At 37.4% G+C, this 14,605-nt stretch overlaps 1 protein-coding gene across 1 annotated transcript in view; it reads right to left on the minus strand.

The window, feature by feature from the left end:
• Positions 1 to 881: 881 nt before the first annotated feature.
• The window catches only part of vps35l (VPS35 endosomal protein sorting factor like), a 36,384-nt gene continuing 22,660 nt past the window's right edge, over positions 882 to 14,605 (minus strand). Inside the window, exons 18-30 of the mRNA XM_079801376.1 lie at positions 13,572 to 13,652; positions 13,424 to 13,486; positions 12,558 to 12,643; positions 12,292 to 12,372; positions 12,137 to 12,200; positions 10,149 to 10,247; positions 9,215 to 9,292; positions 8,356 to 8,470; positions 7,515 to 7,654; positions 7,264 to 7,429; positions 7,057 to 7,175; positions 1,309 to 1,455; positions 882 to 1,223 (exon numbers count right to left, since the gene is read on the minus strand). Of these exons, the coding sequence (XP_079657502.1) occupies positions 1,125 to 1,223; positions 1,309 to 1,455; positions 7,057 to 7,175; positions 7,264 to 7,429; positions 7,515 to 7,654; positions 8,356 to 8,470; positions 9,215 to 9,292; positions 10,149 to 10,247; positions 12,137 to 12,200; positions 12,292 to 12,372; positions 12,558 to 12,643; positions 13,424 to 13,486; positions 13,572 to 13,652 (1,338 nt within the window). The 3' untranslated portion in view covers positions 882 to 1,124. The remainder of the gene's footprint in view (positions 1,224 to 1,308; positions 1,456 to 7,056; positions 7,176 to 7,263; positions 7,430 to 7,514; positions 7,655 to 8,355; positions 8,471 to 9,214; positions 9,293 to 10,148; positions 10,248 to 12,136; positions 12,201 to 12,291; positions 12,373 to 12,557; positions 12,644 to 13,423; positions 13,487 to 13,571; positions 13,653 to 14,605) is intronic.

Below are 14,605 nucleotides of genomic sequence, written 5' to 3' on the forward strand. Positions count from 1 at the left end.
CAGTCGCGCCAAATTACGGCACTGAATAACACATTTTTATGGACAAAATGTGCATCAACAAATAGTGGAGTGGAAACAGAGGGAGCTGATGCAGGAAAGGTACGTGATCCAAGTGCCCAAAACATGAGAATTGTTTATTTTAAGCTTCAATCGAATGCATTAGTGTTTAAACACACCCTGTCATGCTCTTTGACAGATGTGTGTGTGCGTCCTCAGCACAAAACGTTCATTTTACAGGTTATATCCACTGATCTATATAGAGAGCAGCAGTTATATCCTCATCTGTAAATGTTACTAATTCACGCGAGTATTTCCGTTTTGTATGAAAGCGCGTCCTGACACTCAGTGTAACTTCACTGAACGAGAGCCGGCGTGGTATTTTACTTTAAAAAGCTATATATAAGCTAGATATTTTACTTTATAAAGTTTTAAATATGAATTTTTTTCCTACACAAACGCATGTGCACTTTCCTGCACTTCGCTTTAGAAGGCCTTTATTAACCCCCCCGGAGCCGTGTGGAGCAGTTATATGATGGATAGATGCACTTTTATGGACTTCAAAAACGAGGCAACAATTCACTGCCATAATAAAGCTTGGAAGAGGCAGGACTTTTTTTAAATATAACTCCGATTGTATTTGTCTGAGGGTGAGTAAATCATGGGCTAATTTTCATTTTTGGGTGAACTATCCCTTTAATGCCAATTGCATACATTTCGGCACAGGCGTGTATTTTTATTGGAATTGTACCATTTCATACAATACCTATTATTATTATTATTATTGAGTGCTTGTGGAGCAACTTCTATCAAAAACAATTATGGAGACATTCTTCCAGTTAAACAATGTAGTTCTGTCAGAAACTCATCCAGAGAAACTGTCTGTCCTTGAACAAAATCAACAAGGCGTTATGATTTCGAGTATTTATTACATCATAATTCCTATGTTATGCGCACAAACTGTACAAAACCATGTGGATACTGACGTAGACAACAAGAAAGATTAATAGGTCTTGACTAGATTTTTGACAAGACGTACTGTAGAAGTTGGAGACAGTAGGAAACTACAGGTTAGATTTAGCGGATCGTTTCTGACAGTCTGTCACAGGACTGTCTCCATGAACGTGTCAGGCTCGGGACTGCAGAGACAGACGTGCGGTCATGTCAGAGAGATGGCTCATGTCTGGCTGCTGTGCCTGGTGTTTGATGTACTCTAGAGTCCGAACCTGGAGAGAACGAGAGACAGAGGTCAAGGCGTTATATTTGCTGCTGAACGTCAACGCGTCTGTGCATGTGTGTGCATCAGCTCACCGATGTGCGTGTCTCACAGAAGCCGTGCTTGTGGCTGAGGTTCCACAGGTTGACAGCCAGCTGATTGAGTTTGTTGTTCCGTAGATCACCATGAGCCAACAGACAGCCGAACAGAGAGAAAGCCATACCGCCCTGCCTGCGCACTCCCTTAAACACACACACACACACACACACAAACATATCAGCAATAAGATAACAGACCAGGGGCCTGTACCATGATGGTAGTTTAACAAACTCAGGGTTACAGGATTAGTTTCGAGTTGACAAAACCAAACTAATCTATTCAGGCTTTGTTGGTCCCATGATTCTGATCATCAGCTTTCTCTGTCAACTCAGACTTTGATCCTGAGTTTAGGAGTTTAGCTGTGACATCAGTAGTGAACAGCCAATCACATGCTGTGGATCACTTCTCACTTCTCAGATTCACTTCTCTCTTCTGCAGAATATTACATGATCGAAAAATATTAAGAATTTAAACAAATGTATCATTATAAATATAAGTCTATGAAAGAGGACAACTTTGTATACGTCAATGCAAGTAAAAGTTATGAAGTTAGTTTAGTTGATATATAGAGAGAATTTGCTCACATGATTTAAGCTCACATGGAGTATTTTTTTAGCTTTATTTATTGATTTTAAAGCTTATTTGTATAAACTTTATATTGGCTATTTATATTAATTTTAACAAAGTGCCTATTAATGATTGATTAACTAAAATTATACATGTGTAATTGATTAAGGGTATAATAATTACATAAGTGATATAAAAATCATTCAAAATTATTATTATAAATAAGCATTGTTAAAAGCCAGACGCTTTAGTCTTTAAAAACCATTTGCACCTTTAATTTGGAGTAGAGGGGGGGTGACTTTATTGCATCAGAGGCGTGTCACTTTGCTCACAGCTGATTGGTCCAATTTCAGTTTGAGATCTCTTATCCAGAACATAACCTGCCCCGGAGCAGGTTAGCCGTGGAGCGTAAGTTACTATGGAGATGAACACTGCTAAAAGCCAAACCACTTTAATGGTACCAAAAACCAAGGATTGGCACAAACTAAGTTTATACATATCTGGCTAGCCAGCTAAACCGGCTTCATGGTATAGGCCCCAGGGGTGCGTTCTTCGTACCTCGCTAACTCTGTTAGCTGGATTTGATTGTTGATGATTTGGCATGATCTCGGATTGTTTGGTTCTTCGATGCTCATCCTGGACTTGCTGTCATAGCAACAGGTCCGTAAACTTAAACCTGCTTGGGAGCAGCTTATTTCAAGTAAACAGGATTACATTGCATCTTGAGGTGATACTTAAAATCTGTCCCAGCCACCGCTACTTTATTACAAGAGTTCATTACTGAACCAGGGGAAATAATCATTTTAAATAATAATAATATAAAAATGTATTTGAAAATAATATAATGTTGTGTAAAATGTGTATAATAGACAAAGCCACGTGTTGATCGAGAGATTTATTTGTGATGGAACAATTACTTTATAATTTTATTGGAGTCTTACACACGTTAAACAGTTAAAGGAACTGTATGTAAGAAATGTATTTCAATTAATCATAAAATGGCCCTGATTTGTCACTAGACATTAAGAAATCATGTTAATTTCAAATACTTATATCACTGACAACAGTTGTCAGGCCAAGATATTGTCATTTTAAAAGTGAAGTTGCAGCCCTCAACTGATGTTGATGTTGACATGTTGTGTCATGCCTGAAGCGCCACCCTCCACCTGTCTACCAATCCCGAAGTCAGTAGTGTTTCTGCATTCGGGTTGCCAGCTCTGCTCTAGTTACCACAGCTGCAGCTACAAACTTTTTGGATAAACAATGTCTAACTTTACGAAAACTTAACGGCCTCGTTATGAATCAGAAAAACGTCGTGACAGTGTCCTAAATAAAACAAGGATTTGTATAAGAGATGCCTTTGAAAGATGGAGACGGCTGAAAACGGAGAATAATTTGAAGACTGATGCCAACGTTGCTAATTTTCTCCTGGACAGGTAAGGTTCATCTATGTTTGGCTAACTTGTACTTAATGTAAATGGACATTTCAAATATTCATGACAGTCGAACAAAGTTATGCATGTTCGTGCAAAGTAACGTTAGGTTAGCGCAGATGGAGGAGGTGGGTCATTGAATTGAAAAGGTAACGTTAATTGTTTGGTAAATAAAAACGGCGAGTCGTCATTGCTAACATTAGTAATGCATTATCAGAGCCCTTTTCTCTGTCATTATGCTGGGACGCTGAGGAAAACAACATTAGCACGCCTATATATGGCAATGTGAAAACGTATTTGAGACAGTAGCCTAACGTTACCTCAGTAAAAATTATTCCTCATTCGTTCTTCGAATATATAGTGGACAAAACATGCTGCAAGTGGACCTGTATGACCATTGCTAATGTTATTTAGCTTTGCTGTAATTATACTATAGTATTTTTTCATGTGGGAATGTACTGTCTCTATACGAGCGTTCATATTTACGATTATATTTGGCTAATCGCCATTAGTAAATTTTTGCGATTCATAATTACTTCACAAAACATCGCTCTTGAAGCATAAACATAATTAACAGAAAGAAAAAAAACTTACTGTGTACGACTCGTCACTTGCCATTTGAAAGCTCCTTGTAGCAGCTTACATTCCTGCTGGATCCTGCAGCCTAGCTGGCAACCTCGAGTCAGGGGAGGGGGAGAGGGGATACACCGGTCTACAGTAATTTGAAAGTGATTGCAGTACCAGTTTTGGCCACAGTCCTACATACAGCTCCTTTAATCTGAGCCGTGCATTAATTTGAGTGATGACGGATATTATGGGAGTGGCTTGATGTAGTTTAATGAAGTTCCAGCTCACGTGTGTAAGACATTGCGCGTTTGTTCGCTTCAAAGTTTTCAAAACAATTCCCCGCATGTACCGACTGATGAGTCGAAACTCATTATTACAAATATTACATTATTTGGATAAAACTGTTATCCAATCATAGCAGCCGGCGTTTACTTCCAATTCTTCAGTGCGGCACGCTAGGCCTGCACGATAAATCGTTATAAAATCACGATCTCGATTCACCCTGTTCACGATTTAATTTTTAAATGACTTAGATTTAAAAAAACAAATAATTTGCCCTTTATTTTGAAAGGTCCGCTCTCACAAAGTTCAGGGCTTCACCCTCAGCCAATGACAAAGCACCTTTTAGTCACGTGTTTCACTCGTCAGTTCAGGGCTTCACCCTCAGTTAATATAATTCCAAGGATTATAAAAAGAAGATATGCGGTAAAACTATTATAAACTAGCCGTGTTCCGTCGAATGCAACTTCCTTCCCTTCACAGCAGCAGCGTTGTCATTTCTCCCTAAACCTAAACTTAACGTCAGAATCAGTGAGCAGTGTTTACTATTGCTAAAATGCAGGACGGGTTTGATGATAAAAAGAGCTATTATATGCACAATAATACACGGAAGAGACGCTGTTTCCAACTTCAAGGTGGCTTGTGTGTGTGTCTGCATGCGTTGTGTGTGAAACGGACCGACTTGCACATTATACATTAGGCTTCATGTGCGCGTCTAAACCATCAAATACACAACACTTAGACTATGTCAAAATTACCAGATTGGAGAGCAGCGGCGTAAAATGGGCGTAAATGGTTTGGAGAAATGGGAGAATATTATATTATTAGATCTGCATTCGGTCTTAAAGGGACAGCGTCTAATAAACCTTCTGACGATTGAGCCATTAATGCGAATCAAACAAAAGGCAAAGAGAAAATATGCCATACCCACATAACTCCAGTAGGAGCAAGGAAATAACAGAAGCCATTGCTTACCATCTAGCAAAAGAAATGGTTCCAATATTCAACGCAGAACGTGACAGATTTCAAAAGATGATCCATACATTGGACAAACGCTACTCAATACCATCCTACAACTAATTTGAATGTGTATGACGTTTCAATTAGCCTATTTAGAGCCATATTCACTGCAATGCGTTACATTTCTATTTTTGGTAACCTACTTGAATGGCCAACTGAATGCTAATTGTACAAAAGGCAAGCAGTTAAACAGTGTTTCTTCTTTATTCATTGAAGCCTCTATGTTTACAGTCTTGTGGTGATGTGCAATCTTCTATGTGCCAAAACAAATATTTTTGGTACTGCCAATTTGTTTTGTCATGGTTCATGTGTGCAATAAAACATTACACTTCATGAGAAAAAAAATCGTTGCAGAGAATCGTGATATCAATTCGAAGCTAAAAAAAAATCGTAATTCATATTTTTCCCAGAATCCTGCAGGCCTACGGCACGCCCATAAAAACCGAGCGTTCCAGGAGAGAGGCTCAAAACCAGGGTAGGAAATAGCCTATTACTTATTCATTATGATGTTTTTGAATGTAAAAACCACGCGAACGTCATAAGTTGACCTAAAATAAAAAAAGCCAGTTCATGACACCTTTAATATTATTACAGTGTTGGGGAAAGCTACTTTTAAAAGTAATGCATTACCACATCGTGTTACACCTAACTAATTAAAGTAACTAATTGTGTTATTTAGTAACATTACTTAAAGGGTTAGTTCACCCAAAAATGAAAATTCTGTCATTAATTACTTACCCTCATGTCGTTCGACACCCGTAAGACCTCCGTTCATCTTCGGAACACAAATGAAGATATTTTAGTTGAAATCCGATGGCTCTGAAAGGCCTCCATTGGCACAATGCACGGTACACTCTCAAGACCCATAAAAGGTACTAAAGACGTCGTTACAAAGTCCATCTCACTACAGTGGTTCTACAATAACTTTATAAAGCGACGAGAATAGTTTTTGTGCGCCAAAAAAAACCTAAATAACGACTTATATAGTGATGACCGATTTCAAAATAATGCATCATGAAGCTTCAAAGCGTTATGAATCAGCGAGTCGAATCATGATTCGGATCGCGTGTCAAACCGCCAAACCGCTGAAATCAGTTGACTTTGGCGATTCAAACCGCTGAATCGACTCACTGATTCATAACGCTTCGAAGCTTCATGATGCCTTGTTTTGAAATCAGTCATCATGAGTCGTTATTTAGGGGTTTTTTGCGCACAAAAACTATTCTCGTAACTTTATAAAGTTATTGTAGAAATACTGTAGTGAGATGGACTTTGTAACAACGTCTTTAGTACCTTTTATGGGTCTTGAGAGTGTAAAGTGCATTGTGCCAATGGAGGCCTTTCTGAGCCATAATTAATGACATAATTTTCAATTTTGGGTGAACTAACCCTTTAACATTACTTTGAAATAAAAAGTAACTCTCCATTCTGGATTGCAGAAGAACTGGACACAGGAGAAGAAAGTTCAACACTCTTACTACAGCAATAAAACCAAACAAATTAAAGCTGCAGTCTGTAAGTTTTGCCGCTTTGTCGCCATCTCTGTTTGAAACCTGCAATTGCAGTTGTATGCGGAATTATCATCTTTATGTGGGTTGTGCATCGGCACGGCACCTCAGCGCGGATGAATCAAATGTTTTGAGGAGTATGTGTGGATGTTATTCACTCACTGCACCGGTGTGGATACTGTACTTCGGAATTACAGATTCTACGTCTTGGAAGTATGACCAAAATAAGAACGTTCCCTGCAAAATGTCATCTGAACAAGTAAGTAACATGTTCACAGACAGGGCTTAGATTTTTTTTTTTATAAAAAGAAAAAAAGATTGGATAGGGAAAGCTCTGGCTTCATGTGGATGTGGCCTAAATCAGTCTCACCTCATCTCGGCCCAGAGTCTTCAAATGATCCAGAACCTGACCAATCAGAGTCTCGCACAACTTGTTGATCTCTGCGATGAACTTGGGATCTCCTCCATAGAGGGTTTCATTGGAATCCACTGCAACAGGACCAAAAGTGATTCGGTTTAGAATTCAATGTCAGCAAGACTTTGAGATGATGCCTTCTCCTTTGATTCAGTGCGCTACCTTTAGGAATGGTGTAGAGATAGCTTTCCTGGCTCATTGCTGCTAGCAATGGTAAAGCGCTGATGTAGACGCGGACCTTAGCATCACTGTTGTCCTCCCAGGTGTAGTCCTGCACCATATTCAAAAGCCCTCGTACCAGATACAGCACACCCTGCTCCGGGTGATCCTATGAGACAAAGGGAACAATCGCGCTCAGATATGCACTAGAGACATGGATAGAACATTCCTGAAAATGTTTACGTATGTATTACCGGCACTACGAGCAGGGTGGAGAGGAAGTTGTTAATGAATTCCAGAAGGAAGGGCTCTGAGGATCGCTGTTTTCCCTCAATGCTGATGGTGCGCGGGACTTCTGGCAAAATACTGACCGCTGCCTTTAGAAACGCGTCCGCTGAGAAATGGACACAGAAATCACTTTTGTCAAACATTTTCTCAGGCCATTTCAAAACCATACTATCACATCCAGTCTTGGCCAATCATGGTAGAGGCTGCTCTTTGCACAGATCTGAGGTCAGTCTTGTACACTACCATTCAAAAGTTTGGAATCTTCAAGAAAGAAGTCTCTTTTGCTCACCAAGGCTGCATAATATAAAGCAGGATGGATTCTGATTGGCTGTCAATGCTTTAATCATTCATCAGCTGGGGAAAAAAATGATGTGAAAGTGATTCCAATGCTATTGTTTCTCTTTGCCGTTATCATTATAGTTGTGGTTTGGATTCTGCTATTCATTTACATTTAGAACAATTTTTAAAACTATATCTTTATCATTTTAGTTGTCGTCTTTGGTGTGAATGGACCCTTAACTCTAAAGACTGGAGTAATGGCTCCTGAAAATTTCGCTTTGCCATCACAGGAATAAATTACATTTTAAAATATGTTCAAATAGAAAAGTTATTTTAAATTGTAATAATATTACACAGTTAAATTAATGTTATTGCACAATTGCTGTTTTTACCTTATTTCCTGGTGAGCATAAGAGACTTCTTTAAAAAACATGAATCAAATCTTAAAGATTCCAAAGTTTTGAACGAAGGGGATTTGAAATCCTCATTCCCCACTAGAGGCTGTCTTTGGGAGGCTCCAGCACTCACCCTGGGACAGACACTGGTTGGCCAGCGCTACCTGTCCAGAGAGCAGGTATAGGTTAAGACGACTGAAGATATTCGTGAGGGACGGAATGGTGATGAAACTGTAGGCAGCACACGCCTGGAAATAGACAACACACAACAGGCAGCAAAAGCTCAGTCACTTGTAGGATAAAACAGGATAAAGACGCTTACTATTCAGTAAATATTATTGATTTGACTGCACCGACACTATTGGATGAGAACAAAACTTGAACGATGATGACACCACTGTTTTCTGCAGAGCTGCTTTATAGCTGATTGTACTTCGTTGATGTTGCAAAAGTGTCAATTATGACACACTGTTATTGAATTGAGCTATATAAAGACACTATTGTCTTCTGTAAAGCTACTGATTGCTGAATTGAACTCATTTCAGAATTTTTTAACTTTACAGTTATTGAACTAAACTGAATCAACACTACTGTCTTCTGTTGAGCTGCTTTACAGCAGGGGAAGAAGCTTATATTTGATGGCATTTGCAACTGTTTATTACTGTCAACCTGCTGTATTTTAGGAAACACTTTATAATTAAAGGAGAATTGACTTGGATCCAACATTATTCCAGCGGAATCTAACAAAGCCTGTCAAAAAATCACATTTCACTCCAATAAGAGGAAAAAATAGAATATTTTACACAAGGAAATTAAACCTACATTATATTATTATTTTAATGAGAATTAAGCACATTTTCTCCAGTTGTCATTACTATAATGCAGAAAAATTACAATTATACAACTACTTACACATCTTAGTGATTTATTTTCTGTATTTTTAAGTGTCTCATGAGATTGACCCATTAACATTTTGTATATAATAAACCAACCCTGACAAAAGCAGCCGTTTTACGTGAGTGATTGCCTTTCATCACACGTCTGGTCTCCATGGCTAACTGATTCACCGTCTGTAAAAGAGACATTCATTTGATAACATACAGACATACAGTTCCTCAGCTCTACATTAGACTATCAGTGGACTCTACAGCATTTTCCAAATTTAGTATCTTTACTAGTATAAAACACACAGTGACATTAAAAATATATGGTAGAAGACTTAATATAAACAGCCCTGTATTAGCAAATGTGAAATCATGCTTCAGTTAGCAGCTGACCCTCCCTGATCAGATACGACATCATTACACTAGTTTATTTTATATTACCGATTATATTTTCCTGTCAAATTATCATGGGCAAAATTTGAAGGAATTTGAACTGAATTGGCCCCAAAAGATGTTAAAATCGAAACTGAATTGGAATGACAATAAGAGGAATTTACTGAGCTGCATTTTTCAAAGAAATGCAACACACTCACTATAAACTAGTTGCTATTAGAAGAATGCATTTTACAAGGATATTGGCAGTTTATTAGTACTTATGAAGCACATATTAATGTGTTATTCTGCATGACCATATTCTATATCCCTTGATCCTACCCAATACCTAAACTTAATAACTACCTTACTAACCATTAATTAGGAGTTTGTTGACGTAAAAGTCATTGTTAATAGTTAGTTAATAGTGAGAATTGGACTGTAATCTAAAATGTGACCAAAATAAATAAATAAAAATGTCATGTGAGCATTAACCAACATCAGATAAGTGTGAACATGCAGATGTGTTGTTAAATTATTCAAGTATTAAATTAAAATCTCAGGAGATGCTTCAAGTAAATATTTGAAATCAAAGGGTTTTGGCTGACGGAAACGTTTGTGAATCCCTGATTTAATACATAACACATGCATTAAAACAAAGGGTGCTCACATGTATCAGGTGAATGATGACAGGCTCTAGATTACAGAAGGTTGCTCGGGCTTCCACACAGAAACTCAACTGCTGTTCAAAGTCCCTCCCAAAAGACACCTAATGGAAAAAAAAGACCAAAATATAAAAAGTTAGTGAGACTATATTGGTTATATTGTAGATACCGACTCTGACTAAAGGGGTACTTCAGAAGTTCAGCACTGGTAAAATGAGCTTTGAGCAATGAAACTTGGCTGTATATGCGGCAGAAAAGTGAAATATTTTTTTGTAATCGGAGCTACCTGACTAAAGAAAAGGGCTGTTGTCTTCCGTTTTGCCAAATAGGTTGAAAGAATTCCACACCCATGATGTACTGGGTATGTTGCCATTAAACTGGACACTTCCAGTCTGCTCATTAGATAGGCTTAACCAAATATCACCATGCTTTAGTAGGAAATACTTCTAAGCAAACTTTCAGTCACAATGGTGTCGATCTCTTTTGTTCCCAGGTGCAAGATTTCAAAAAGTAAACATTTTGCAGGAGGGAGTTTCTTTCGGTTTTATGAGAAGGTCCAAGCGTGTTGTAGGCAGTGGCTAAAGGCTGCAAAGAATCCTAATTATGAAAAGAACGCCACAACGGAAAAGCTAAAAAAACTCTGCATTTGTAGTCAACATTTCAAACTGGATGACAAAGAACAGTGTTTTAGGCCAAACAGAGGGCGGAACTGAAAAAAAACTGCCGTTCCGTCTGTTAATTTGGAAGAAGAGAAGTGGGGTGCACTTCTGCCAAACCCCCAAAGCAAAATGCTGTGATGTACAACTAAGAAGGCTGTTGCTATTGTGTTATATTTTTACCATAATGCTGTTTAAAGAGTAGACAAAGTATGAAACAATTGTCAGTGATAAACCTACTCTTACAATAACAACCTTCTGTGGTTCCAACTGTCCACAGACAAGGATACAAAAATGTGGAAGTACAATCTGTAGCTTTCACGAAAGCCCTGGAGCAGTTAAAAGTCAGATTTTTGCTGACAAATAAACAGGAATTTTGTGGGCCAGGTAAAACGGAGAACGATTAAACATTGTTCATGTTTAATTATTTATCACTATTTATTTTCCTTGCATCTCATTGTTCAAGATGCTGTATCTGATTACTAGAGATCGACTGATAATCGGTTGTACCAATATTTTTCCCAATATTTAGGCATTATTCCATTAAATGCTTATATTTATAGGGAGTTGACAGACTCGCTGTCATTTATTTAAGTTTCATATCATAAATTTATTTATTTATTCTCCATTTGAAAAAAATAACCTTTGTTTATTTATTTTGCCTGTTGTTAATATGCTGTTGTTATAAATATAAAGATGCAACTCTGGTTATTAAGCTACACTACTGTTTTTTTTTTTTATTCAGATGGTTTAGAATGTTTTATGCTTTTATTTTTTAGAATTATTTTTACATGCCATAGTGAATAACACTGATTATCTCTTCATCACTGCACCTGTTAGTGGGTGGGATATATTAGGCAGCAAGAGAAAAAATTTTCCTCAAAGTTGATGTGTTAGAAGCAGGAAAAATGGGCAAGTGTAAGGATTTGGGCAAGTTTGCAAGGGTCAAATTGTGATGGCTAGACGACTGGGTCAGAGCATCTCGAAAACTGCAGCTCTTGTGGGGTGTTTCCAGTCTGCAGTGGTCAGTATCTATCAAAAGTGGCCCAAGAAAGGAACAGTGCTGAACCGGCGACAGGGTCATGGGCGGCCAAGGCTCATTGATGCACGTGGGGAGCGAAGGCTGGCCCGTGTGGTCTGATCAAACAGACGAGCTACTGTAGCTCGACTTGCTCAAGAAGTTACTGCTGGTTCTAATAGAAAGGTGTCAGAATACACAGTGCATCGCAGTTTGTTGCGTATGGGGCTGCATAGCGGCAGACCATGTCAGTTCATATTTTTGACAGTTGAGCTCTCAAAATGGATAAATAGCTTCCAGTTCATGTAAAGGGACTCACCATACGAATAAATCCATTGATCAGAAGAGCCAGAGATCTTTTCTCATCTTCTAGAGTTAGAGCACTACAGCACAAAAACCACATGCAAACACGTCAATGTAACACTCTAATTCTGCATTAATAGTGAGACACCTTGATATATATATCTCACTCACTTGACAGAGTCGTGCATGGTCTTACAGATGTGCAGCAGCGCATTGAGAATGACTGGGTCTCTCGTTGCTTCCTGCTGGTGTCTAAACACAAAACATAACTACACATAACTACACATAACTACACAAAACATAACATAATCAGCCTTAACTAAGAGAGAAACTAAACTAGAATTAACACTAACCATCCTCTGCCCAGTATCTGAACACTTGTTTAACTACACAGAGGAAGAGGAGTTCTAATATTGAATAGTGAGTGAAAAACATACTTGATGAAGACCTCCATGATTGATTTACACACCTCGACCCTCACACTGTCTTTCTGGAACATGTCCAGAAAGGGCAAAAACTTCTCCTGTAATCATCAAAACAAATATTTTGTATGATCATATTAAAGTTCCTGTTAAATAATTTATTTTGAGCAAAATTTGAAGGAATTATAACTGAATTGTCCCAATAAGATGTTAAATTTGAATATGAATTGGAATGACAGTAAGAATGTACTGAATTGTAATTCAAAGAAATGCAAAACACAGCAAATGAATTAAATTAGTCCAACTCTAGTATTATAACACAACATAAAAAAATAATTATCATTAATTTGAATAATTACGCCTATTTATTTCCTGGTATGTAGAATGTGTTCTCGAGTCTCAACTGAAACTAAAATGTGAAATTGTACTTTTTTTTGTGCTGTCAAATCGATTAATTGCATAAAAATGTATGTTTACAAAATCTATGTGTGTGTACTGTGTATAATTATTATGTATACAGTATATAAATACACACGCATACGAAAAATGTGTTCTATTTATATATAATATAAACTATATAAATATATATACAGTATACAGATGCAAATATTTCTTAAATATATACAGGTATGTGTGTGTATTCAAATATACATAATAATTATACACAGTAAACAATCTTTTATTTTGGATGTGATTAATCGCGATTAATCGATTTGACAGCACTACTGTTTTATTAAAAAAACATTTTAATATTTAAAATTGTTTACAGATAACTTTATATAGTTTATTCTTCCATTTCACAGACCATTTGGGCTAAATTAGAACTTCCTGTTGATCCATAAAATTAAAAATGGACTTGTCTGTTATTGCTGTGGTCATACCATAGAGAAGAGCACAGAGAAGTCATGGAAGTAGGGGAGGATCTTGTTTATCACTGACTGCAGCTGAGAACACAAAAGAAGAGGAATGAACTTCGCTGACATCGCCAACAACATATAACATCATCATATGCATAGGTTTCTAGCAGACCTGTGGATATGCATCCTCGAAAGCTCTGTCTGGAGTCATGTGTTTGATGATGTCAGCAAGAACCGTATTCACCTCCCGTTTCTATGAGGGAGAAATTTGAAAAGACATGTTAAAAAAAGATTTTTTTTAAAATTCAGTTACACTTTATTTTAAGCTGTCATTGTTATACACATAGGGTGGGTTGCACCAACAAGGATTTATCTTAAATCTAGATTAAATCAAGGTTTATCTAATAATACTGTTGCACCAAACTTTAAGCTGTGTCTAATAATAAGCAGGTTAACATTTAAACCATCATTTTGATCCTGGATTTAATTTATATTTAAAATAGAATAACTTTAATCCTGCTGCTCCATAATTTTAAACTCAGATTTAAATCTCAGTTATGGATTAATTTTAAACTTACATGTGAGGAGGTTTGAATAAAATAAAGTGCACCTATTAAACTATGCAGATGATTGTACAGCGATCAGTACAAACAGTGGGTTCAGAGAGGTGTTTATTACAAATAAAAATTAAAAATAAAGTGCATTGAGCCCGAGTGTAAGGGTCGTGGTGGACTAGTTTACGCCTGCTATCGAGTCCGGGATGCAGATCCATCACTCATTTCAGTGCACCCCGATGTCGAACAAAGAAAAAAAGAGAGGGATATATTTAGCATTTAATGGCAGCTGTAATGAGGTGAGCGCCAGTGATCGCGGCGATCAAACGGATTAATTACTCCATTAATTGATACTATAAATATATTTCCATGCTTATGAAATCCTCACACGCTGCCGCAATGTTTTGCTTGATCAGTAACGGTCTCTCTACGAATTGCTTTATAAAGACAGCTGACATTTGACAAGCTTATTTCCTTTATTGGCAAGAGCTACTTATGTCAGAGCGAAAGAGAGAGTTTCTGGTGGTCAATAAAGAAGGAAATTTAATGTTAATTTTGTTGCTGTCAATGGCGAATCCATCATGGCGGCGAAAATTAATCGTAAATGGAAGTTTTTATCGCAGGTTAAATTCTAATCCCTGATTTGTTAATC

The sequence above is a fragment of the Gobio gobio genome, assembly GCF_949357685.1.
Source record: "Gobio gobio genome assembly, chromosome: 20".
Lineage (NCBI taxonomy): Eukaryota > Metazoa > Chordata > Actinopteri > Cypriniformes > Gobionidae > Gobio > Gobio gobio.